This window comes from Sorex fumeus, unplaced genomic scaffold (assembly GCF_029834395.1).
Source record: "Sorex fumeus unplaced genomic scaffold, SorFum_2.1 ptg000129l, whole genome shotgun sequence".
Lineage (NCBI taxonomy): Eukaryota > Metazoa > Chordata > Mammalia > Eulipotyphla > Soricidae > Sorex > Sorex fumeus.
Window position 1 is genome coordinate 8,406,919 of NW_026606186.1, and position 27,236 is coordinate 8,434,154.

General features: G+C 53.1%; 1 protein-coding gene across 1 annotated transcript; it reads right to left on the reverse strand.

Moving 5' to 3' along the window:
- Window positions 1–867: 867 nt before the first annotated feature.
- Window positions 868–26,165, reverse strand: PTGS1 (prostaglandin-endoperoxide synthase 1). Its single transcript, XM_056138580.1, has 11 exons — window positions 26,156–26,165; window positions 25,978–26,076; window positions 20,150–20,266; window positions 19,690–19,830; window positions 19,353–19,496; window positions 15,753–15,934; window positions 15,573–15,656; window positions 12,820–13,066; window positions 10,250–10,536; window positions 4,985–5,132; window positions 868–3,443 (listed from the first exon to the last, which is right to left on the reverse strand). Exons 1-11 carry the CDS (start codon window positions 26,163–26,165, stop codon window positions 3,088–3,090), a joined length of 1,815 nt encoding a protein of 604 aa, XP_055994555.1. The 3' UTR covers window positions 868–3,087.
- Between the last annotated feature and the right edge of the window lie 1,071 nt (window positions 26,166–27,236).

Sequence of the window (27,236 nt, forward strand, 5' to 3'; positions counted from 1 at the left end):
AAAGCTTGTAACTATCTCATGGTGATTCAATAAAATTTTTTTAAAAAATGTTCCTCCAGAGTTCTCAAGCCAACACCTTGGGCCAACTGCCATTAAAGTTTGCTTGCAAGCCACAAGCATAAACTCTGACTTGTTTGCTTTGAAATAAGAGTTGCCACAGACAAGAGGAAGGAAAAATCTCAGGATTCAAGAAGGTCAGAAATGCAGGCTACCCCCATAACTGGAAAGCAGGAATTAATGGAGGGTCTTTTCAGAGCCCCGCCATGGGAATTAATCAACCCATCTCAATCTCCATGAATTTTAACCAGGAGCCAATTTGTTTTTCAAATTTGTTTTTATTATTTAGGCACTGTGATTTACAAATGTGTCCATAATAGAGCTTCAGGCATACAGTGTTCCAACACCAAACCCACCACCAGTGTCAACTTCCCCCACCACCACCACCCCATAGCCTGTCTCCTTAACAGGCACGTTTTGAAGTTTAGTGATCGTGATTGGGTCCCACACTCACAGTATCAATGGCTTCATGGTTGAGATACATATATATACCACACCTCCATACCACTTGGCCCTGTAACCTCCCGTCCACTTCTTCTGACTTCCCCCCTCCATTTCTGTCTTTCCATGGACTTTTTTTATTTTTCTTTTTTTACTATAAAAAATCTAGGGCCAAAGGTTTGCCTGCCTTTGATCCTTTGCATGTCCTTGTCATATTGTTCTATATACCACAGATAGTGAGATTAGGGGCCAGTTTCCAAGAAGACGGTGCCTGATGGGCCAGGATTCATACACAGGTCCCCCCCTTGGTTTGAGGAGTCCCCCCAGTGAAACCACCAAGACCACATTAACATGGGGAGGATTCTCAGACCAAGTAGGAGTAGCAGCCGAAATGGGGGGATATTCAGGAGTCAGGAAGGGCAAAACACCCCCATTCCATTCCTACTTTTGGCATGATGTAGAAGGGCCCTTCTACATAGCATAATGGGGGCAGAAGAGGATTACATTATCTCCAAGGCCAGGAGGAAGTGGTGAAAGCAGTGCTCACTCAACTAAGGGAAAGCATGAGCTTTCTGAACCAGAAGACTAGAGACCCACCCCTAGAACCCTCAGCCTGGACCCTAACTTCCTCCATTGTTTCTGGGACATCAGTTTCCCCAAAGAATGTTAAGTCCCATGTGTGAAGCCCAAAGAGTCTTCTCCCAACCTCTGGCCTTACCCCACTAACCTCTCTGCTGTCTTTGCTGGTTCTATGGGTGTGGGCAGCTGAGGTAAGGGTCTTGGTTCTTGGGAGACAAGAAAGCGGAGAACTATACAGGGCTACAAGGAAGATCATATTCACCTTGTGTTTTATTTTGTTTTTGTCTTTAATCTCATTCTTTATCTATTTGTTCTCTACTCTGCCTTCTCGGAAATGTGCATTCCCTATGGGCAGAAGCCTTGTCTTTTGCCATCACTCTTTCCTGCCACCTCATGCCTGGGGCAGTGACTTTCTTACCAAGCACTTAAGAAAACATTGGTGGCAGAAGGAACAGCGTGCAAGGAAGACAGGCCACACCCCACCACCTTCTCCTTTGACCCTGAACCAGACAGACAAGATCAGGTCTGGGACAGAGTCAAACCAGGAAGCAGGAGGAAGGGGCTGGATCAGCGCTAGACAAAACCAGACCTGGGCCCCCTCTAGGCTCAGATATCCACTCCTGGACCACTTCGAGTCCCAGTTTTGAAATGGGGATGGATCCCCTACTTCATGTAACAACAACTGAGAATGAAATGTGTCCACTATGCACAGGGTTAAGCGTTTTCTCTCCCCCGCAGGCCCTCATCTCTGTTGTGTGATCTGTCTCAAAGGAAGTCACTTTTAATCAGACAGTGGAATCTGAAGGCTATGTCTCCTAGGGCTGGAGAGCCATGTGTTTCAGGAAAACGCAGCATGGCCAAGCCAATGCCTCACCCATGGGGAGAACAGAAGCATCATGGGGGAAGATGCAAACAGGGCCTCAAAGGTCCCAGGCAAAAGTCTCGAGTTGCAACCTCTAACACAAGTAGCTGGTGGCTAGGAGAAAGGTCATTGTCACATCACCTCTACTTCTGGGGATGCGACCCAAAGTGATACAGAGCAGGAAGTTGGAAAAGGGATTTTATTCACTTCATCAGAAACAGCTGGCGTGAGTCAAGGTCCAGAAGGGGACAGAGCTGGGGTGACTTACAAAAAAGGATCCCGCAAAAAGCTCACCCATTCTCTCTATCACCTCTGACCAGTGGCGTACATCGGGATCCCAAGAAGAACACCCCACTTCTTTTGCCCCATCAGTGCAGGCACAGATTCAGATAATGTGTTCTTGCCAGATATTAGATTCTCCAGAACAGGAATATGAAATCAAATCAATATTCCAGACTCTCAGATCAAGACTGACTTGACATACTCGCTGTGATTCTGGATGAACAGTCAGGACCACAGTACTCAGGAGTGTCCATCAGAAAGTATCCCCCACATTCTGGAAGGCCATGTGGAATTCTCAAATGCTGGCTTCCTCTCAGGAGCTCCACATTCTAGAGGGCCTAGACCAGCTGAAAATCTCTTGTCCTGGGTAACCAAAAGGAGCCCAAAGTGTTCTCTCTCTCTCTCTCTCTCTCTCTCTCTCTCTCTCTCTCTCTCTCTCTCTCTCCTCTCTCTCTCTCTCTCTCTCTCGCTTTTTGGGTCATACCTGGTGATGCTCAGGAGTTACTCCTGTTTCTGAACTCAGGAATTGCTCCTGGCAGTGATCCTTGGGGGACCATATGGGATGCTGGGGATTGAACCCAGGTTGGCCACATGTGAGGCAAATGCCCTACCTGCTATATGCTCTGAACCCAGAGGAGCCCAAAGTTCTAACCTACCAAAAATAAATCAAGCCCTAACATTCCGATGGCTCACCAAGGGTCCAGCATTCTAGAATGACACACAGGACCCCAATATTCCAAATAATAGATGAAATGCTCAAAGTTCTATAGGTCAGCTTTGATGTTCTCCATGCCAAATCAGTAACCCAATGTTTAAGACTATCCAATGCATCAGCACAGACCTCTCCCCGCTAGGGCACTGCCCACTCAGAGCTCTGTGGAGGGCTGCTCTCTCCCAGGCCCCTTGTCCTGGTCGGGACTGGGCACACGGAAGGAAACGTAGGGACATGTCTTGGTGTTGAGGCAAACCAGCTTCTTCAGGGTGGCCGTCTTGACGATGTTAAAGCCCATCTCACCACCAAATGTACTTGGCTTCCAGTACTCCGGAGAACAGATGGGATTCCCTAGGAGACCCTTGAGGGAAAAGGGAGCCCCAATTTCTATCATACTCTCCCCAAAAATGGAGTTTGGGTGACACTTCTCCAGAAGCAGCCCCGGGTAGAACTCCAAGGCATCGATGTCTCCATACAGTTCCTCCAACTCAGCAGCCAGCACTGTCTCCCCTACAACAAGGAAAAGATAGAGTCAGAGTCAAGGGGACACTAAGTAGATCTAGGGAGAGAAACTTCCAGACGTAGCCTTTTCCAGGGGGAAGAAAGGATCTCATAAGAGATATCTAGGCTAGAGAGACTGTACAGCATGGCGGGCGCTTGCTTTGCCTGTGACCAGCTCAGGTTTGATACCAAACATCCCTTGATACTTGGAGTGATTCCTGAGTGTCAAGGGTTATCCCTGAGGATCCCTCAGTGTGGTCAACAACTTAAAAAGATATCTATAGACATGCGGGCACCTGGCCTCACGCACCCTCTTCCAGGCTCTCACATAAGGAAAGAATCTGCTGCTGAAGAAGGAATCCAGGAATAGCCTGAATGTGCCCCCAAACAACTGATGACCTCAAGCAAACCCTTTAGCTTCTCGACTACTAGCTGCCTGTGAGTTACAGCAAGGTCTGCCTGCACCTCCTGCTGCCTCCCTTCCCAGACAGCTGCCACGGCCTCATCCTGCCCCTGAGCCCCTTTATCCTGGAGTCCAAAGATGTCAGGAAAGTGTCCACCAGAAAGTCACATTCCAGAGAGCCACATGGAATTCTAGCTGAGCAAAAGGAGCCCAGAGTTCTGGCCTATGCTCGCAGAGACTTGGTAGTAATGCTCTCTCTGGATGTCTAGTCTGTGATGGGGAATTCAGAAGGAGCAAAGATTGCTCTTCCAGAATTACAGGGAAGGACCAGAAAGATGGTTCCAATGACTGGAGTTTACATGCAGGAGGCCCCTGCACCACTGCATGAGCACTGAGCTGGATGGAAGCACCCCCTGACCTGAGCTACATGAGTGGGCACCCCTTCCTTCCCCACCCCTAAATAAAAAGGAACTAGAACTAGAATTGCAGGGATTTCTGTGAGAGCTAAATATTCGTAGGAAATGACCATGTGGAGCAGATATTGGGCTTCCCTATTCATGGCTCAGGTCACACCCTGCTCAAAACCGTCCCATGTGTGACAAGGGTTCCCGGACACTCCCAGTTGCCCAGCAACTGGAGAACCTGAAAAACAACAACTCTCCAGAGACAGTGTCTTGGGTACACACCACCACTGAATGAAAATGCGGGATGCGGTGTGTGTAATTCACTTTCTAAATGATTCTTAGGTAATAGGTCAACTGTGAGTATTTGGGATCCACTAGACAGAATAAACCCCGAAATCGTTAGCCTAGAATTTGAGATCCTGAACAACTGTCCCTGATCCCCCAATATGAATTCCACACTCATCCCCACAGAAGCCTTCTTGTTCCAGCCACACCTATGACTGTTCCCCAGAAACAGGCCCCTTCTCCAGGACATTTGTGCCTTTGTACTCTCTATTTCTCTATCTCGAAAGCATGTCCTTCTCATCTGCACTCAGAAACTCCTTCATAACCCCAGCTTCCAGCCCAGCAGAGAGGCCATCCTATGAGCCCCCAGCAGAGAGCTGAGCACCAATTGCCTCTTTCTGTTTCCCCCACTCTGCCACTGGTCCCTTGAGGACAGTCTCCCAGAGGCAGTTGTTCACCTGTGAGCTCCTGGAATGAGGTGTAGGGCTTCATGTTGAACCTCTTGCGGTACTCATTGAAAGGTTGCAGCCTCAACTCCCGGGACTCCTTGATGACCTCTACAGCAACATGCAGGACGTGGTGGTCAATGTTTTGTCCCCCACCGATCTGCCAAGAGATAGACACAGCCGTGGTCTGAGAACAGCACCTGACCCGGGAAAAGCACTTCTGGTCAGCTGACCTACCTGTGCTGGGGGTGAAAGTACAGCTCAGCCTAGAAGCTTCTATAGACTGCTGGGTCATGTTCCTGGGAACTCTGAGTCTCAACTTCCTCCTCTTTCAAGTGCAGCATGTGCTGGGAGGAACCTCTTCAGGGACTCACCATGTCACACTCTCCCAAACCCATCGCTTTGGGATGAGGAGTCCCCAACTTCCTATTCAGGAAGGTTCTAGAGTCATTTGATTCAATAACAAGAACTGTGAAGAAGGTCAGTCTGGCCCTAGCATGGAACTCAAGCAGAGAGGTTGGTCAACCCAGATGGGAAATGAAATCTGGAGGGACTGAGGGCTTCTGAGAGTGCAACAGTCAGAACAGATGGAGCGGACGTTGGTTTTTGGGGACCAGAGCGCTGTGCCTCTCCTAAGATGTTTTTTAAATTATACCCGGCAAATTGCTGTGTGCTTGTCTCTCTCCAGATCAGTTCCTTATCAAACACAGATGTCTCATCACTGAAGATGAACCTATCCGGGAACCCATTTGCATAGCTTTTTATCCTCTGCCTCAGCGATCCAAAAAAAATGTACTGAGCACCTGAGATGGAGTCATAAAACCCAAATCCCCAGCCACAATGAAGAGCAATTCAGTATTAGAAAGTAAGGAACACAAATTCTGAGATCTAGGGCCAGAGAGAGAGTCAACGGGCTGAGCACATACTTCCCATAAGAGAAGCCTGACCTCAATCCCCAGGACCACCAGGTTCTCTAAGCACCACCAGGAGCAACTCCCAAGCTCTGAGCCAGGAGTAGCCTCTGAGAAACACTGGGCAGGCTGCCCCCACCCCCAGAAAACACCATAGGGGGCCGGAGTGCTAGCACAGCAGGTAGGGCATTTGCCTGGCATGTGCCAACATGGATTCGATCTCCGGCATCCCATATGGTCCCCCGAGCACCGCCAGGAGTAATTCCTGAGTGCAAAGCCAGGAGTAACCCCTAAGCATCGCTGGGTGTGACCCAGAAAGAAAAAAAAAGCACCATATTCTATTAGGACAAGGTAAAGTCACCCCTGGGAGCAGAGGTAATCTCTGATCTTCCTCCTTTCTTCTGCCAAGGAAGGAAGCAAAGAGGAGGTAAACTCTTATCAGGAAAGGGAAAGCCCTAATTTATACACAAGTTTAGCTTAACTACACTTGGAATTTAACGCTGAGGCGTCAGGGCGCTGCCTCTATAAGGAGGGAGAATGAGGTTTAAAACCCCAGGAAACCTACAAAAACAGAGAAGTTTCGGGGGGGGGGGGGTGCAAAAAATGATGTCTAAGCAGTAAGGAACCTTATTCCCTAGAGAGGAGGAACCGAGCATGTCAGTGCTCGGGGAAGAATGGGGCTGGATTTGAACAAGGGTCATGGAGGAAAAGAGGAAGATCACAGCGGGTGCACAGTCAAACACCTGGACACAGGGCAGGCAGAGGTTGGTAGCAATTCAGCTCTTGTCTTTACAAGCCCTAGGGTTGGCTGCTGTGGATGGACTTGTGTCCCTCAAAAATTCCATATCAAAGTCCTAACCTCAGCACTGCTGAATGTGACTTTGATTGGAAAGGGCTGTAAGCAAACTAAGATGAGCTCAGGCTGCCCTAGGATAAAGTACCCACCCAGTGACTGGCACCCTAATAAAGAAATTGGGGGACACGGTGTTGGCACACTGCTGCTACTACCAGCCCAGCAGCACCATAGATTGCCAGCAACCCCCAAAAGCAGAGAGAAAGCATGGAACAGACTCTCCCCAGTAGCCCTCTGAGAGCAGGTTCCAGCTTGATTGTGGACTTCTGGCCTCTCGGGCTAGTCACTGAGTATGCGACCCTTTGTTATGGCAACCTAGGAGATGAATACAGGGGACTTAGGGGAGCTCCTGAAGCAAGATGTCCATTTCCTTATAGGCCAAAATGGGGAAGTACAAAGCATCCACTTGATGTGACTGTGTGAAAGATCTGAGATCATGTAAGCACATGATGCTCACAGTGCTGGCCGCCCCCAGATTCAGAGCCCTGTGCTGGGAAGCCCTGAGACCACGTCTACATTCTTGGGGATTCTCAGCATCCACCACACACTTCTGCCAGCCTCCTGCCTTGGGCCAGCACAACCCCAAGGCTCCTCACACACCACCACGACTAAAATGCTTTGGAAACCATCTGTGCCCCTTGCAAGAAGCTGGTGTCTGTGTTCATATCCCCCCAGAGAATAGTCCTAAATTCCCTGCAGCTGCCTCCATGGGCTTCAGCATATCCTAACTCAAGCCAACGACAGAGAAAACTTCAAAACCACCGCTCCAGCACTTTACTTTTTTTTGGGGGGTGGGGGGATAGGGGGTGTTCACCCTGCAGTGATCAGGGATTACTCTTGGCTCTTCACTCAAAGATCTCTCCTGGAGTGATAAAGGGACCATATGAGGTGCTAAGGATCAAACCCAGGGAGACTATGTGCAAGGCAAGCGCCCTACTTGCTATAATACCTCTCCGACCCCTGACCCCTTCGCCACTTCTTAATGAGACAGGGACACAGATTAAAGGGAAGCAGGGACAGAGGGTAACAGAGATCTGGGGTGAGGAGCGAGCTGGCCAGGAATTCTCAAAAAAAAGGGTTTGTTCCAAGGTTCTTGATTTTCTAAGGCACGATTGTGAACAGGATTGCTTTCCTCATGTCACTTTCTTCTCTCTCATTATTTGCAAATAGGGAAGTCATGGACTTCTGGGTATTGACTTTACAGCCTACAACTTCACTATACAAATCTATTGTTTCTAGGAGTTTCTTGGTAAAGGTTTTAGGGTTTTCTAAGTATAGTATCATATCATCTGCAAATAGTGAGAGCTTGATTTCTTCCTTTCTTACCTGGATTCCCTTAATATCTTTTTCTTGCCTAACCGCTATTGCAAGTACTTCCAGTGCTATATTGAACAGGAGTGGAGAGAATGGCCATCCTTGTCCTGTCCCTGATCTTAGACGGAAGGCTCTTAGTTTTTCCCCATTAAGGATGATGCTTGTGATAGGCTTGTGGTAGATGGCTTTGAGTATATTGAGGAAAGTCCCTTCTATACCCATTTTTGTGAGAGCTTTCATCATAAATGGATGCTGGATCTTGTCAAATGCTTTCTCTGCATCTATTGATATGATCATATGGTTTTTATCTTTTCTTTTGTTGATATGATGGATTATGTTGATTAATTTCTGAATGTTAAACCATCCTTGCATCCCCTCAATACCTCTATTGCAGACCACAACACCCAAAAGGAGAGAGAACAAAAGGAATGCCCTGCCACTGAAGCACGCTTTGGGGGCGGGGGAGGATAGGGTGGTGATGGTGGGAGGGATACTGGGATTATTGGTAGTACAGAATAGGCACTGGGGGAGCGATGGGTACTCAATCATTGTGTGACTGGAACGCAAGCACAAACGTTTATAACTCTGTAATTGTACCTCACAGAGATCCACTAATAATAACACTGTAGCACTGTAGCACTGTCCTCCCATTGTTCATTGATATGCTCAAGCGGGCAACAGTAATGTCTCCATTGTGAGACTTGTTACTGTTTTTGGCATATCGAATATGACACAGGGAGCTTGCCAGGTTCTGCTGTGCAGGCAGGATACTCTTGGTAGCTTGCCCGACATTCTGAGAGGGGCAGAGGATCAAACCCGGGTCAGCTATTTCAGGTGCGTGCAAGACAAATGCCTTACCTGCTGTGCTATCACTCCAGCCCCCATTAATAATAAAAAAAATTTTTTTAAGTTAAAAAAAAAAGAAATTTGACACAAAGAACTATTCAATAAACATTAGGTGTTGCTATAGTTTCTCAGTGGGAAAAAAAGAAAGAAAAAGGGTTTGTGTTTCTTTGCTGGAGCTTCCTTAAGAGTCCCCTGGCCTCCAGGGTGATGGACAGGACAGGAATGGGCTCTTTGGTTCTGGAGGCCAGAAGTCCTAGATGAAGACATTGGCATGTCAGGCTTCATCCTAAGGCGTCCTTCCTTGCCTTGTCATGGTCATCTCCTCTCTGGACCTTTCCTCTCTGCGTGTCTGCAGGCCCTTATGATAATGGGGTCCAGAAATGACCCCGTTAACCTTAGCCACTTCCCTGGAGATGCTATCTCCACAGTCACACCTGAGGTCGAGACTGATGATTTGAATGCGTAAATTTAGGAAGTGGCCATATGTTGTGACTTAGTAAAGATGAGCTGCACCTGGGTACCTTCCCAAGTGTTACCCTGAATGTCCCCCGATCCTGAAATCCCCATGCAAGCCCTTATCTTCCGGTCTCCTCCATTTGGAACACAGGCATGCCAGCCACTGACACTGCCTCATTCCCTCCGTCCTGTCTACCTCTGCTCAGGCTTCACTTCCTTCCCCGTAATCTCCCTGTCTGAATCAGAAGGTCTTTGCGAGTTCCCAGAACACCTTGACTTCCTGAATTGTGACTCCTGGTGGGGAGAGGAACCTTCCGAGCAATGCCCAAGAGGCCCAGGGACCACTTCCTGCAATACTCAGTCAACCAGGGCACAAGGTTCCATGTCCAGGCCAGTGCCAACAGAGATAGAGGCCAACAAGACTACCAGAGCTACACCCAGTAGGGCTTGGGGGAGCAAACTCGAGACCTCAGGGTGCCAAGTGAGTTCTCCAACATTTGAGCCATCTCCCTGAGCCCTCTGTTGTGTTTCTGGGCATGTTCTGACAATTCTCTTAACAACCAGAAAGCCTTTCACCCAGTTGCCTAACACGCATTAAGTGCTCAACTGATCTTAGTGGTCTAAAGACTGTGGTTTCCAGTCTAGGTTGTCAGCACCAAAAAACAGCCACAGGAACCAAAAGGACCACAGTGTTAACTCTATCCACACCCCCCGGAATTCTACCTGGCCCTGCTGAGTGGACAGAACAAGAGAAAAGAAGAAATGAAAGAATAGTAACAACAGCCCTGTAGGGTTGACACTGCACCCTATGTTACAGGAAAGAAAACTGGGACTCGGACCCAGGCCCACCAGCTCCTAACCCCGCCCCCCCCCCCGCCCACTTCCTCCGAGGCTTACCCGGCCTGCGACCTGGTGAGAGAAGGCGTCCACCAGGGCCTCAACCCCGTAGTCCACCAGCATGGAGGTGTTGAAGAGGAACTGCTCATAGCTGTACTCCTGGGGGCCCACCCGGAAGGCGTCGGGCATGAGCGGGTGCCAGTGGTAGAGCTGGTTGAACTCCAGGGCGATGCGGTTCTGGTACTGGAACTGGGCACTGAACAGCAGTTCCGGGTCGAACTTCAGCTGCAGGAAGTAGCCACTCAGCTGCTGCACATATTCCTCAATCACTATCTTGATGGTCTCCCCTACAGACAAAGGGAGAAAAGCATCAGCAGACGGCGTTTAGGAAGCAATGGGTTCAGAGAAAATACTGGCTTTCTGTTTCTTTTGCTGTTACTGTCACCTGGTCTTTTTGTGACAGCTATGAATGTGCAGTTGATTGCTTCCCGTGAGGCTCATGTCCCCAGACAAACCACGAGCTATTCCCCCATCTCCCGAAATCTTCCAAAGGAGGCTGGAGGCCCAGTTGGGCTCCAGGAGGGAAGCATCTGTTCATTAGTGTGTGACCCTTGGATGACCACACTCTCGAGGTCCTCTGCCATGTTGCAGAGCCCATAAAAGATGAGAAATAGAGATTCACTCAGAACTCTGTGTCGAGACACCTTGGGGGGGGGGGGGGGCGTGTGGGAGGAGGGATGTATCTTTCAAGAGACCACTGTGAGACCCACGGCAGCCACAAAGCGGGGCTGAACACTGAGGACGTGGGGTGTCTCCAGTCTCGAAGCTATCCCTCATGAATTATTACTTAGCCACGTTCAGATGAACAGGTTTCTCCTCCGCCGCTTAAATCACCAGCTACCAAGCAAAGGCACCAGGAAAGAAACCAAAGAAACAGCCCATAGCAAAATCACAGCTGGTCACAGCTCCCGAGTGAAAGAAAGTGAAAATGGCTCCCAGTGCGAGGGCCACTTAGTGGACAGACGGGGAGCCACTGGCTCTGTGACGGGCACACCTGGGTCGACTCCTGACACTGCCTTTTCTAGCCACCTGAGCTTGGACTGTGCCCAGACATCTCTCTGAACCTCGCTCTCCTTTTGCCTGTAAAATGTGCCCGGCAGCACTGTCGGTATAACAGTCATCAGTGGGCGCTAGGCAAGGACTGCACCCCAGCTTGGCACCGGGTTTGTCAAGAAGTGGCTGAATGCACAGCGGTGATGGGGGAGAGTGGACACTCCATATGCGCGTGTCACCGAGGACCAGGCCAGGCTGGGAACTCTCTCCTGAGCAGGTGGCAGTAGTGGGAAGCCAGGTGCTTCAGTCCTCTGCTGAACAGCCTTGAAGGATTCACTTTAATTTTATTAATAAATTAATTATTAATTAAAATAGTATTTTTCTCACGAGGGTCTCAGCTCTAATCCCTATGCTCCCAGGAGTTCTGGATGTGTCCTTCTTTGGCAAGAACTTTCTGACCAGAGTGAGCTGGGCAATCTCCCTCCATACACTTACCTTCCCTGGTCAAAGGCTCTTTAGCCCCTTCTCCTTTTCTGTGTATCTTGTTTATGTTGGTGGGGGGGGGGGGGGGTAGGGGGGTACAGACCCAGCTGTCCTCAGGGGCAACTCCCAGCAAAAGAGTGACTTGTCGCAGTGCCTGGGAAACCATGAGGTGCCAGGGACCAAACCAAGGTCTCCCACATGTGAAACATGTACTCAGGCTGTTGCCCCAGCCCCGGCCCTTCCCTTCTTCAGGCTGGCTCTGCCAGGCCCAGTGAATCAGGCTCTATAATTGGAACCAGGTCTGCAGAGAGATGCCCAGAGGTGGGAGAAGAGACGATCGGTGACTCAGAGTCTGGACAGAAGTGTAGGGGGGGGGACAAGCTCCCGGGCAGGAAACCATCTGACATTTTAGGCTGCAGACTCGCCCTCAGAGGGGACACAAAAATATCCCTGAATCACTCGGAAGCTTCCAAACTCCAGGGAGGTAGACAGAACGCAGCAGGGAGCAGAGGTGACCAGGAGTCCAGGCGAGCTGCTGTAGCACAGGCACCCGCAATGCTGAGAGCAACTGGGAGCAACCCCATGACAGAATGTGCTGGGCGTCACCCTGCTACAACCGAAGCATCTCACACATCCATTTCCTGAAGGGCTGCTGGGTCCGAAGGGAGTTCTCAGCCCCAGCTCAACCTCAATGCATCCTGATAACCACCGCTAGCCCCAGGCTCCAGATTTGGAAACTGAGGCTCACCTGGAGGAAGGGCAGGCTCGGGGTCCCAGAGCTCATCATCAGAAGAGCTAGAACTCAGCCAGGGAGTCAACTCAAAAGGGTGGAGCATGTGATACGGATCCAAGGTCCAGGCTCTGGTTCCTGGCACCGTATGGGCCCCCCAACCTGAGAGTCTCTGGGGTGGGGTTGGGAGGTTCTACTAGCTCCAGATATTGCTGGACCCGAGCTGCATGGGCTGATATTTCTAGGGTGGCCCCGGGCTCCCTGAGACCGCTTAGGAGACACCCATCCTAGGACTCAAACCCGAGCTCTGATCCCGAGCTTCCCATGGCTTCTCAGGACAGAGACGGGGCGTGGGCATCCTCACCGATGAGGATGAGGCGGGTGGTCTGGAAGAGCTGCTCGTCGTCCCAGGTGGGGTGCTCAGCCTTCAGCAGGTCACACACTCGGTTGTGCTCCCGCAGCCAGATGGTGGCGTAGAGCATGAGTCCCGGGAGCAGCCCAAACACCTCCTGGCCCACGGCCATCTGGTCCCGGGGTGCGACGGTCCGGGGGTAGTGCATGAGCACTGGCGCCTCCTCCACGGAGGGCGGGTACATCTCTCCATCCAGCACCTGTGGGGTGGGACCGCCTGGCAAGCTGGGCACGGGGTGGAGTGCCCACAGCTGCCACCTTGGGCTCCGACCCGCTCTGCCACACGGGGCCCATTCTGCCAGCTTCTGTTCCCTCCATCTCTCTTGAGATCCCACTACCCGCTTCCAGCCCACTGCTGCTTTCCCCTCCCCATGCCACCCCACCTCCAACCCACCACACAGACACACACACAGACACACACAGACATACAGAGACACACACACATACACACACACACACACACACACACACACACACACACACACCTCCTGCATCAGAGAAACCCTTTTCACTCCTCTCACTCCTTGACTTCAAACCCTCCCAAATCCTCTCCCTCCCTCCATCTCCCTCTGTGTCTGTGTCTGTGTGTGTCTCTCTGTCTCTGTCTCTCCGTCTCTCTGTCTCTCTCTCTCTCTCTCTGTCTCTCTCTCTCTCTCTCTGTCTCTCTCTCTGGTGGGGAGGCCCAGTTAGCTGACTGGAGTCATTTGCCGCCTACACCCACTATCTGCCCACCTGTGCTGGCCCTGGAAAGACCTTTTCCTGCCTGCCACCCTCTGTCCTCTTCCTTCATTCACACTTGCTAAGGGAGCTTGCTCGGAGCTCCCAGACCCTTCCTGGCTTCTCCCAGGAGAAGTCATCACAAGCATAATAACTCATGCCGCAGGTACTTCACTCATTCAATAAACACACCAAGGGCCCGTGATGGCCGAGTACTATTCTTAGCCCGAAAGAGCGGTGAACGTTTTGGCTTTCGTTTTTGTTTAGATTCTCATGGTCTGTGACAGCTGCCACTAGCCCTGGTAAACAGTTGAGTCCTAGAAATGTGGTCTGTGTGGACACAGACCTAGGCTTTAATTTCATTTAATCAAGATTTAATTAAGTGTTCATGAAATCAAATTTCTGGCTATTAGGAAATCTGGCTTAGAATCGCTGGGCATGTGAATCTTTTCAACTATCTATGTTATAAACTCAAAATACAGACACGATATCTCACCCAAAGTGAGATATGTTATGTAAAATGCAGATCATGTTTCAAAATTTTTAAATTAAAAAAAAAATGCAAAGGGCCGTAGAGATAGTACAGCAAGGAAGACTCTCGCCTTGCATGTCGTCAACCCAGATTCAGTCCTTGGTACCCCATATGGTATCTTACATATGGTATCGAAGAGTAAGCTCTTAGAACCACCAGGTATGTCCCAAGAACCAAATAATAATAATAATAATAATAATAATAATAAGGCTGGAGCGATAGCACAGCAGTAGGGAGTTTGCCTTGCATGTAGCCAACAAGGCCGCCCCGAGTTCAATTCCTCCACCCCTCTCGGAGAGCCCAGCAAGCTACCGAGAGTATCTCGCCCGCACAGCAAAGCCTGGCAAGCTACCCACGATGTATTCAATATGCCAAACACAGTAACAACAAAGTCTCACAATGAAGATGTTACTGGGCCCGCTCGAGAAAATCGATGAACAACGGGAGGACAGTGACAGACAGTGACAATAATAATAATAGTAATAATAATAATAATGAATGTGAGGCATTTTATTAATAATGTTCTTATTGATTTCAGGTTGAAATTATAATATCCTAAAATTTTGGGTTAAATAAATTTATTATTAAAATCCTTTTCCTGGGCTGGAGAAATTGTTCAAGGTTAAGGTGCTTGCCTTGTACACGGCCAACTCCAGTTTGATCCCCTGCACTTCATACGTTCCCCCCTAAACACCACCATGAGTCTTTATTTTTTGGCTTTTGGGTTCGCACACGGTGACGCTCAGGAGTTACTCCTGGCTCTGCACTAAGGAATCACTCCTGGCAGTGCTCAGGAGACCAAATGGGATGCTGGGGATTAAACCTGGGTCGGCCACGTGGAGGACAAATGCCCTACCCACTATATTATCGCTCCAGTTCCATGAGCGATTCTTGAGCCCAGAGACAGGAGTAAACCCTGAGTACCATCAAGTATGGCCCAGAAGCGAAAAACAATAAAAATAAAAAAACAAAATCCATTTCTGCAATTTTGCTTCACATCCCCTACGTTCTAGAAAAGTGCTCATTATCTACGTGATACATTACATTTCTACCGGCCAATGATGAGTCACACAAAACATTCTTGTGGAACAGAACCCAGTGTCCTATTCTATGGTCTCTATTTATCTGTGAGTTCGAGAGCAAGCCCCATAACGGCCCCGGTCTCAGCTGAGTCACTTGTCACGGAACATGGTTGAGTCCCATGTAGTGAGAAAATTGCGTGAATACAGTCTGCAAGTATCCATGAGCAATGAACCCCCAAATCCACCTCCCAAGAGGACTCAAGGGGCCACATCTGCTCCTCGGCTGCATCCCCTGCCTGGCGCCTTCCCCAGGTCCACTGTCCCCCTCCTTTCTGGGCCTCTCGGAAACCAGCCCCTCCCCTGAAGACCGTGGACAGTCCTCCTGAAGACCATGGACGGCCCTTCCCATGGCACCCGCACCAGGCCCAACCCTACCTGGTACTTGAGTTTCCCATCCTGAAAGAGCCGCAGCTGATACTGGCGCTCCAGGTTGTCTCCGTAGATGTGGCCGAGGTCTACCTGGGGACAGAGAGAGGGTCCATTCAGACCGTTGGGTCTAACCATGCCCCGGGTGTGCCAAGTGAGGGCCAGAGCAGTCCCGAGGTCCATACTCACCCCGTGCCCCAAGGCCTTGGTGAAGCCAGGACCCATCTTGCCAGAAGTTTTGAAGAACTGGTGGGTGAAGTGTTGGGCGAAGAAGGCAAACATGAGGTTGGTGCCTTGGGGATCAGGGATGAACTTCCTCCTCTGCAGGAAGCGTTCGCCCAGGAGCTGGGCATCTGGCAACTGCTTCTTCCCTGGTTGGGGACGTGGGGACAATCTGTTGCTCTTTCTTGCCTGTCTCACCAGACCGAATGGGTACAAGTGAGGAGCCCAGAGCAGCCTGGCAGAGCCTCTCTGCTGCCACAGAGTCCCTGGCCCCTTCTCTAGTGAAAACAGTGTGCGCCCTCATGGGTGATGTGGTGAGGTATTTGGAATTTGTTTCAAAGTAACTGGCCCCACTTAGGTATTAGATGAGAGACAACTGATAAGATTGGAAACTCTTAAGATTGAACAAATCTTAAAAGTGGGAGATGAGACTTGAAAATGTATATATGTAAATAAGAACAGACTTTTGTCTTGCGTTGAATTGTTTTAATTTCATATTTACATATGCCAAAATTATGTAACATTCACTAACTGGCCCTTACTAATTTATTTTCTAATAATTCTAGTTACCAATTCTTAAAATTTTGTTGAAATAAACAACATAGAGTAAATTTGTTATGTGATAAAGGGGGTAGGTGGGGACTGGGAGGGAAACTGGGGACATTGGTGAAGGGAAGGTCACACTGGTGGTGTTGGAACACAAAATGCTTGAAACAAATGTATAATGAATAACTTTGAAGATCATGGTGATTTTAATAAAAATAAGTTTTTAAAAAACTGGAAGATGCACTCTCAACTTTGGGGTCAATTTGCAACTTTGAACATTAGCTATTAAGAAAGGGGGCTGGGGGAGATAGAGGAGAGGGAGAGGTGGAAGAGGAGAAGAAAGAGAAGGAGGAGAAAGAGGATGAGGAGGAAAAAGAGGAGAAGAGGAAGAAAAGTTGATAAAAAGGAGGATAAAGAGGAGGAAGAAGGGGAAAGAGAGGAGGAGGAGGAGGAGGAGGAGGAGGAGGAGGAGGAGGAAGAGGAGGAGGAAAGAAAAAAGGAGAAGAAAGAGGAAGACACAAAGCAGATAGAGTGTTAACTAGAATTCATCTGCCTCACAGGGACGGGGAGGGGTGGGGGGTGGGGTTTTATTGGGGTTCTTCATGGTAAAAAATAAGTATTGGTAAAGGGAAATGTGTCTGATATTTGCATGACTGAGACATAAACCTGAAAGCTTTGTAACCTTTCCCACAGTGATTCAATAAATAAATAAAAAAAAAAAAAAGAAAGAGGAAGACAAAGACAGATTGAGAAGAAGCAGAAATCCTTGGACTCCTTGGCCCATAGCAATGTAGCCTGTGTTGGGATTATGCCATTTCACTAACTGTGTGAGCAGAGACATCATTTCCTCTCTCTAGCTCTTAGTTTCTTCATCTGTCAAGTGGGGCGTGACACCTATTCAGAGCATTCGAGAAGTGCCTGCACTAACATTCAAAAGGCAGAAAACTGGCACGGAAGAATTTTTTCATTCAAGGATCAGTGAATTTCTTCTGTAGACACTCCACTGCTTTAAAAACCATACTTTCAGTTTGGTGCCAAAGTTTGGTGCCATACTGCCCTATGGTACACAATTTTTTTCTATTGTAGCAAGAAAGCAGCCAGAGATGATAAGAACTCTGAGTGTGTTGGTAATACAATTAGACTCAGTTTACCAAAAGAGGGTATGGGCAAAAGACAGCTGACTGGAGTTTGCCAGCCTTTATTAAATGAGGCAAATCTTCCTGCATTGGGGCTTACGGTGATATCTTATAGCAGGTGTCTGTCATCATGACAGTATTCTGAGGCATTCCTTAATGCTGTGAGATTGATTTGGTGAGCTAGTACCCAACTCTCTCAAAGAGAGGAGTAATTGGATTTTGCTGTCCTGGCCATATAGTTCATAACTAATACTGAAAGCTTGAGACCAATGGAACCTCTCCAAACTGAGACAGCTGACTAGTTTCCTTGGGAGGGCAAAGGATAATCAAGCACCTCAAGAGGAATCCACCAAGAGGGAGGCTGCAGGGAGGGGTCTGCAACCCACAACCTGGAAGTACCCCCTCACAAATATTGAATCAGGGCAGGTTCCAGCCAGGTATTGGCAGCTCAGCAAGAATCACCCACCCACCCCCACAGACGAGTCACTCTTTAGGAGTAGTTACTATAGACAGGAGTACAAATCATCAGAGAAGTGCCTAAGAACATCCAAACCTGTGAGTGCTTCTGAACCTTCAAAACCCGCACAGCCGGAGCCAGAGCAAGAGTACAGCAGGTAGGGCGTTTGCCCTGCACGCAGCCAACCCGGGTTCAATCCCCAGCATCCCAAGCACCGCCAGGAGTAACTCCTGAGCGCAGAGCCAGGAGTGAGCCCTGAGTATCACTGGGTGTGACTGAAAAAGAAAAGAAAAAAAAAATTCCACCCCCACCCCCACACAGCCCTGGGGCTGCACCAGACCAGAGTTTCACAGCGACACCACGTGGTAAGAACTGAAGTGACAATGATGGCAGCTGGCTGCACCTGAAGTTAATGAGTCAGAACTGAGGAATCCTTGGCCCCAGGCTTTTGCATGATCCAAAGGAGAATGGGAAGACTCCAGGAAAGACTCTGCCTATGGGAGCAAGTGAGGTGGTAGGCAACTACAGAAGAAATATCTCCCAAAAGAGAGACAGAGAGACAGAAACAGAGAGACAGAGAAAACAAAAGCACCTGCCATAAAGGCAAGCTGAGGGGATGGTGGGGGGGGGGGGGAGAAAAGGGGGGTGATAGGGAAACTGGGGACACTGGTGCTGGGAAATGTACACTAGTACAGGGATGGGTGTTGGAACACTGCACAACTGAAACCCAATCATGAACACCTTTGTAAGGGTCTATCTCACAGTGATTCAATTTTTAAAACTCTTTAAAAAAAAGAAAGAAAAGAAAGAAAAAGAAAAATATTGGCTTTGTAGATAGCCTGCACTAATAAACCATAAATGGTTCCCATTATAAAACCCAACCAGGACCCAGACCAATAGTACAGTCGGGAGGATGTTTGCCTTGCACACCCGGCTGACCTGGGTTCGATCCCCAGCATCCCATATGGTTTTCCAACCACCATCAGTAGTAATTCCTGAGCACAGAGCCAGGAATAACCCCTGGGCATCGCTGGGTGTGACCCCACGATGCCCAAAAACTAAATAAAAATAAAGATCCAACCAGAGCTAGCAGCCGATAAACAGCCAGCCATTCCTTCCTTCCTTCATTTCAACTTTTTAAGTCTCCCACCTCTCAGCAGGATTCCTCCCGTTCAGTAGGCACAGACCAGGCCAAGAGGCACTTGGAAATAGGGAAAGACGAGGCAGTCTTCGCTCCTGGTGGTCTAGGAGACCTCGGGCAGGTTGAGGGCCTCCCCCACGCTTTCCCATCCTCCTTCCCCAGGCCTGGGTTCACCCTGGCTCCTGATACAGGAGAGGTCCTGCCTCGCCCACCAGTCTGGGAAACGCATACATAGCGACTCTTCTCCCGGGATTCCCTCAGCCTAGCCCCCGACCCATCCGCATTACCTTTGGTGCCCATGGGCGTGGGGCAGTCCCGGGGCACAGAGGGCAGGATGCGGGTGTAATAGCTCACGTTGGAGAAGGACTCCCAGCTGATGTAGCCGTGCGCCGAGTTATAGGTGGGGGGGCTGGGGATGAGGTTGGAGCGCGCTGCAGAGGGCAAAGAGAAGGATGGCATCAGGCTGCACCCCCCTCCCCCATTCCTGCCTCCCTGATCTCCCTAATCCACCACCATCTTCCCCACCTGCAGGGCACCCTTCTCAGATGCCACATAGGCACTGCAAAAAGCCCGGAGGGAGGTTCTGTCTCCACGGGATGAAAAGTGCGTCCCCCCTGAACCTACCTGTAAGGACCAGGCGCATGAGCAAGTCCCGGATGAAGGTGGCATTGACCAACTCCCAGAACCAGCGCCCGTGGGTCAGCAGGAAGTGGACAAAAGAAGGGCCAGGCCGCAGTGCTTCCCGCAACCAGGTCCAGAACTCGGCTGCAGGCAATAGTGGGGATACCCAAGTCAGCAGCTCCCCAAAGAGGGGCAAAGGGGACGAGGACCAGGAGCATGAATACGGAAGGACCGCATGTAGCCAAATCAGCACCAAGCAAGGGGACAGGGCCGGGACCAGGAATGAGGCCAGGCTGGGCCACAAGCCCAAACCCAGGAGTGGGCTGGGACTGGAGGCAAGGTGGGGTGGGGGTGGGGGGATGCTGGGGCAGGCTATGGGGGCTTCCCAAGGTCAAAGCCAGGTGTGGAGGTCAGAGGTGGGGTTTGGGGGTCTCAGTGGGGCTTGGGGGTGGGGGCAGCTCACGGACGGTGCAGTTGGGGCCCGAGAAGCCCGTGCGGGTGCAGTCACACTGGTAGCCGTCCCGGCCCACACGCACGCAGACGCCCTGGTGCTGGCAGGGGTAGTAACAGCAGGGGTTCACTGCGGGCGAGAGGGGGCACTGTGGGGTCGGGCTTCTCCCCGCTGCCTCCAGCTGGGGGAGCACCTGCAGAGCCAACACTGAGCCCCAAGGGAAGGCCCCCTCCCTCGCCGCCCACACCAGAGGGGCTGGGAGAAGGGCCACCCCAGCGCTGATGCAGAGTCTGATAAGAGGCAGCAGCCACATGGGGCTCCTGGGCTCCCCACCTGCCAAGCCACAGGCCAGCGCAGTTTGGGGGCTCAGGACAGGGCCGGGACTGGAAGGTGGGGGTCCATCAGACCCCAGGCTTCGAGGAGGAAGATGAGATTGCCGCCACCCCTCTCTGCAGAGGTGGACGGAGAGGTCCAATAGTGCCTATTTGCAGGTGGGAAAACTGAGGCCTCAAGACAGGAAACAGCAAGGCCCTCCCGACCACTTCCTCTTCCCTTCACATCCTCCCCATTCCCACAGACCCGGCAGTCACACCCAGGAAGAACCTTCCAGAACCTTCCAGAAACCTGGGAACCATTTTTAATGGGGGGGGAGGGGAGGTTAGGCTTGGGGGGAGGGCATCACTGTTGCTTGGCCTGGTTCCCAGTGGGCCCAGCCTTGGCCCGTGTCAGGAAGGAGTCCAGGCTCTGGGCTCCTGAGGAAGGTTAGAGACCCCAGGAACAGGAAAGAAGGGGCTGGAGAATTCCATACACGGAAAATGCCTCCTGAGCTCTGGGCCTGAGGACCACCGACCCCCTCCTCCGATTCCTCCCTGCCTCGGGGGTTCTTCTGCAGGAGAGCAAGCAAGGCCTCGGAACTGGAGAGGGAAACTGAGAGCCCAGGAGAGTAGGGGCTTGGCCAAGAACAAAGCCGGGTCCCCCTTCTGATCAGGCCCCTGGCGCCTCCCGCCAAATGCACAGTCCCCGCCCCCCATCTGCAAACACACGCCCGGGTCTGGGCCCCGGGCCAGCGTCATATGGTGCTTCTCGTCTTTGTGAAGCTGAATATCAGTGGTCAAGAGGGTGACCAAAGGCAGTAAAGACGAACCATCACTCAGGGCCCTCTCAGGTTACCTGCTCCAATTCTCAGCGTGGGTCCTGGGGGGCAGCAGGGATCCCCACTCCCATCCCCCACTCCAGAAGGGCACTACCCCACTTCCGCCTGTAACACACACACACACACACACACACACACACACACACACACACACAGTCAAAAAAATCATGCAAATAGTTTATTTTTTTCCTGGCCACCCTGCCTGGCCCACAATGGCCTCTTTGTGGTCCTGGAGGAACTCGGCAGATCAGGGCGAGGGGAAGAAGGCTGGGCTCAAAGGTCTTATCAAGCTGACCCAGGCAGGCTGGCAGCAGGACCCGGGCCAGGGAGCTGAGCAGGCCTCCCCCTTCCACAGACACAGGCCCAGAAATACCACGGGGTGGGGGGAGGGGGCGGGAAGGGGGGCAGGAACCTCTCTCCCTCCGCACAGCTGACTCAGGCCTCTGGAACTCTCCTCCCTCAGCCCCCCTGCTCAGAATTCACCTGCCCCTGCGCCCTGACACACAGAGCCCCACCCTGCCCACAGGTCCGGCCAGGCACTCTGCAGGCGCCAGGCCCAGCCCTGCTCTGGGCCCTGCTCCCTTCTCCAACCCACGGGAGAACCTCCAAGGGTTCTTACAGCTACTTCTGAAGCATCCCTCAGCCCTAAAGCTGAAAGCTCTCCCTCCCTTCCCGGGATAGCTGGTCCCCCCCAGAAATTCTCCCACGTCCACCTGACTTTTCTCTCCACCCATCACACATGCCTGTACCCAAAAGCCTCCTTCAAGCTCAGAAAACTGCAAACTGCTCCTCTCCACCAAACCCCCAGTGAGGGGCCACACTGTTGCTCCTTCTACACACACACACACACACACACACACACACACACACACAATGAGAAAGAGAGAGAAAGAGAGAGAGAGAGAGAGAGAGAGAGAGAGAGAGAGAGAGAGAGAGAGAGAGAGAGATGCACACATGTGTGCGCGAGCTCCCAGAATGAAACAAACATTTGTGGAATTAATCAAATGAATCCAGGGAGTGTGGCAGTCCCAGCGTGGCCGCAGAAACCTCCTCTTCCTGGAGCAGCTCCAGAGTTTCCTTTTGGGGTCCGAGAAGGCGCCCCCGGGGACACAGACCCTGCTCCTGCCCCACCCCTCTCCTGCCCGGTGCCTGTTTGCAGAGGGAGCGACACACAGACCCCGCCCTTCCAGCCCGCGAGGCCCAACTTTCTCTCCCTCCTCCGTGATCTTTCCATAAACACCAGCTGCCCCTGGGCAGGAACGTTCTCCCCAGCCAGCGAGGCAGGATGGCAGCTGCGGCGGGCAGTGAGAAGCAGGAAAGGAAGCAGCAAGCACAGCCCAGGGAGCTGGAGATGGAGAGGACCCCTCGCCGGCCCTGTGGTTCCTTCACCTGCTCAGCCCACCCTTGGCCGACTCCCTGGGGACATGGGGGGGAGGTGTTCTCTAGCCATCGGGTGCCCTGAAAGGCAGGAGACATGTCGGAGCTCACGGCTTGGGAGTTGCAAAGCCAGAGCTTGCTTGGATTCTCCTCCCCTCGATTCCTCTTCCTGGAGGGGCCTTGGGAAGGGGGTGAGTCCAGGTGATGCAGGCGGGTCCCCTTGAGTCCCCCAACGTGCACCAGGAGATGGGGAATGAAGGCAACAGCTTCTCCCTGCCCCAATCATCCCACAGGAAGGCCTGGCCGGGGCTTGCCTTGGTGCCCACACACTCTCCTGCCAGTTCTGTGCCCAGCCGAGCACCCCTCTGAAGAAAGCTATCAGAACGGGGGCTGGGAGATGCTGGGTCTGCACCCCTCAAGCTCAGAACGGGGGTGTGGGAGAGGCCACTCGTCACTGGCTTCGTGTCTGTGGGCTCTGCCCTGGCCCTCTCTGTGCCTCGTGCTTCTGCATATCGCAGGAAGTGCCCAGCCAAGGGCTCCCTCTCTGCCCCTCTCTCTTCTCGGCCCCAGGCGGAGTCCATCCATCCCTCTCCAACTTGGGTGCCCAGCAAGAGGACTTGGGCACTGGCTCTCGCAGGGTGCAGGGGCCAGCCTGCAGGATAGAGTGGGTCCAGTGTGTCCTGATGATCCAGGCACGAGTGAGAACTGCAGGTAGTGCGGGGGTGGAGGGTGGGGGGGGGGGGGAGGGAGGTGGAGAAACATCACGTCCCTCTGGGACATGAGCGTCCTAAAGGAGCTGAGCCGAAATCCCGTAAGAATAATATTTACAGAAGTTCCTGGGGCTTGGCAGCCCACGAGGGAAAAAAAAATAACAAGGTCCCAACTAGCCAGACCTGGGCCAGGCCCGACACCCACAACTCGGCAGCAGGGCAGGCACCATCCAGCCCAGACACCCGAAAGCTGGGCCCAGACGGGGGGACACCCACAACTCAGCAGCAGGGCGGGCACCATCCAGTTCAGACACCCGAAAGCTGGGCCCAGATTGGGGAGCCCAGCGGGAGGAAGCCCCCTCCCAGCCCTCAGACTCTGCGGGCAAGTGCTGGGCAGGCATGGCGGCCCCAGGAGAGGCAGCCCATGAGTCCTCTGCCTGTCAGAATGCTTGGCACACAAGCCTTGCCCTCCACACAGATTTCCCCCCCCCTCCATGATGTTCTCCCTGCTTCCTTGCCCTCAGGGGAGTCTCTATCCTACGCCCCGGGCTTAGGACATGGCCACTGCCTTCTGGGGCACATGCCCCAGCCCTTGTGGACCTCAGTTTGCTCTGAGATGAGACTTGGAAACATAAGGACATCTGCTCTTCTGTGTCACTCCAAGTCATTCCATGACACCTCCCCACTTCCTATGGGCTCCATTCCCTCAGACCCGAATCCAGCCTCTCTCCGGCCTTCAGAGGCCCAGCCCACCCCTCTGCTCCAGCTTCAGCTCCTGCCCCCCTTGTTTCTCACAGAGGACCCCGACATCCCTGTGTGACAGGTCTCAGAGCAACTCCCCATCACCACCTCCAAGAAGCCCCCGCCCCTTCCTCCCACCTGAGCAGGTCCACTCTGGGCAAGCCTTCACACTGAGCCTCTGTCTGCCAAGCCCTCTCCTGTCCATGGGTGACCATCTGTTGGTACCCTCACGCCTGTGGCATTTCTGTCTCCCCATCCGACCTGGCGCTCCACCCAGTTGTGTCCAAGATCAGCCTTGGGAATGTTTGCGGCTCCATTGAAACAATTCAGAGAGCAAGATAAGTCGACAGGGACAACACACACACACACACACACACACACACACACACACACAGGCAGGGCCAGAGACCGCGGTCGCCTGGGTACAAGGAACAGACAGGAAGCCCGGCAGCTCTGGACCTGCCAGCCTGGATACGGCCTTGGAGGAAGTGCTGAGCTGATCTGGAGTCTGACAAGCAGGTGGGGAGTGGGGAGAGGCACAGCCCGCTGGGCCCTGGGGATCTGAGTCTCAGGGATGGTCTCACAACCACCCCAGAGGGGCTGCTGACAGCACCCAGGAAGGGGGGTGTCCACGAGGGCTTTGCAAACGGTAGAGCGCTGGCCACGGTCTTCCTGCTCTGTTGCCCATAAACCAGGTCCCAGCTCCCACCTAGAGCCCCGCCATACTCTCTTGCATCTCTAAATGTCACTCCAAAATCTGTTATTGCAACAAAACTAGAACTAGCCTGACCTGCAGTGCATGGTGCACTGTTTCTCTCTCTCTCTCTCTCTCTCTCTTTCTCTCTCTCTCTCTCTCTCTCCCTCTCTCAGATGGGACACCCAGCAGTGTGCTATACTATTGATCCAGCCCTATCTGGCCACCCACACCACACCCTTGGTTTCTTTCCTCCTGCTCCATCCTCTCATGCCTCCATTTGTTTAACAGACGGAGCTGCAGAGAGGGGTGGCCCATAGGGCAGGGGGCCAGGACACCCCCATCTACCCACTCAGAAGCACTAATCTGGGGGAGGAAGAGCCGAATTCCTTCCCCAGGGACTTGCCCTGTGCTGGGGTCCAGGCAAGGGGAGGTGATGGATCTGCCTTTCCCCCTCAACCCGGGGGTATCTGCAAGGTGCATGCACGCTGTAAGCGGGCCCTTGGGTTTGTCCTCCTGCCCACCAGGACAGGACATGGGGAGCAACGCAGCTCTGAGCCTGAGCAGGTCTTTCCACCCGCATGCCTGGGCGCGCATTTCCACTCCCATCTCTGAGCGCGCGTTTCCACCCGCGACTCTAAGCGCACATTTCCACCCGCCTCTCTGAGCGCGCGTTTCCACCCGCGTCTCCGAGCGCTTTTCCACGCGACGCTCTGAGCGCGCCGTTCCAGCTCCGGGGGACAGTGTCCTTCCCGGAGAGCGCTCCACCGGGTTGGGAGTCTCCAGAAAGTTGGAGACTGGAGAAAGTTTGCCCTTTCCCCAGGCGGCTCTCCCGGGGGCTCTTGCAGCTTCCTCCAAAAGAGGACCCCCAGAGGAAAAGCCAGAGACACCCAGTCCCCTGGTCGGGACTGCAGGGGGCCCAGGGAGCGGGTGTCCCTCCTCCTCGCGCGCGCCCGCGCTCTCCTCTGTGCCCTGCTACAGCACCCAAGGCCCGGCCCCACAGCACCGGGGCAAGGGGTGGCGGGGGGGGGGGGGGGGTCCTCGGGGTACTCCCAGCGTCTCACACACACTCAGCCCCCTCCCGCGTCTGGGCGGAAAGGGGAAACCCGGGAGGGGAGAGGCGGTCGTGGGGGGAAGGGAGAGGCGGCGCGGGGTGGTTGCGTACCAGGCGCCCCGAGATTCGCAGACAGGACCTGGGTGGGCAGCAGCAGCAGCAACAGCAGCAGCAGCAGCAGCAGCGGGACGCGGAGCAGGGGGCTCCTCCCTGCGGAGACAGAATCGAAGGTGAGCCTGGCGCCCCAGGAGGCCGGGAAGCCGCGGGGCGGCCCGGGACCCCGACTCACTGCAGTTCATGGTGCGGGGCGGCAGGACCGTGGCGCGCGGCGCTCATTCTGCCGGCCGCCGGCCCGCCTCTCCGCACCCCGCCCGGGCTCCACCCCGCCCGCGCGCCGCCGCCACCGCCGCCGCCGCTGCCGCTGCCCCCACTCACTTCCTCTTGGGGGCCCCCCTGGAGACCGTCAGGAGGCGGCCACAGGGGAGTGAACCCTTCTGCCCTCCCCGCACCCCTGGACCACTAGGCGAGAGGCGCGCGCCCGGCTCTGGCCTCCGGGGATGATGTGCCAACCTGAGATGGTCCCGGGCTGGGGGGCAGAACTGATCCCCAGGCTGCAGCCGCGGGAGGAGAGGTGGGCTCGGAAGGAAGCAGATGCGCCCCTGGCCAGACCCTGGCGGCCTAGCTGGGGAGCCACCAGCCTCTGTTCTGCCACCAGCCTCTGTTCTGCCATGCAGAGCCCAGATCTCATCCAGGAGGCCCAAGTTCAAACCTGGATTGTGTGGCCTGCGTGCTGGGCTGCCTTGGGCCAAGCATTCACCCACTCTGGTCTTCTGTCTCCTCATCTATCAACTGGGGGCAATAGTAAGCCCCAGCCCTGTGAGATCCATCCAGCAGAGACCCACTCTGAAGATGCTTAACTCCTAGCCCACCAGGCGGACCTGGAAGCATTGGGCTCTTCATTTTCATAACCCAGAAGGGGCCCAGATGAGCTGCGGGTTCCCTGAATGTCCTGAAACCCACCCCACAGGTTTTCTCCCTCGGAGAGCCCCGGGGCCCCCCAACCCAATGGGCTGAGGTGAAAGACATGCTCAGTCGTCAGCTTCTGCCGCCCTGAGGGGGGCCCCTTCCCTTCCCGTGACTGTTGCTGCCGCTGTTGCAATGGTCTGGTGATGCCGGAGATGGTGCAGTTCCTGGTGGCGCCACCGAGGCTCCAAGGCAGTGTTCCCACCCCCACCACCCCCTCTGTGGTGCTGAGCCTGAGGGGTGGGTCTCCTGGGCCCTCCAGGAATATCTGGAGCGTGGGAACAGGTGCCCTTCCTCTGTCCCCACCCCAGCTGCTCCCATTTGCACTGGGACTGGGTCCAGCCGCC

Coding starts and splice junctions, on each gene's coding strand:
- PTGS1 (XM_056138580.1), bottom strand. Junction 15,935..19,352: donor CACGCCCATGGGCACCAAAG/GTAATGCGGATG, acceptor GTCCCCAACCAG/GGAAGAAGCAGTTGCCAGAT. Junction 15,657..15,752: donor CCAAGGCCTTGGGGCACGGG/GTGAGTATGGAC, acceptor CTCTGTCCCCAG/GTAGACCTCGGCCACATCTA.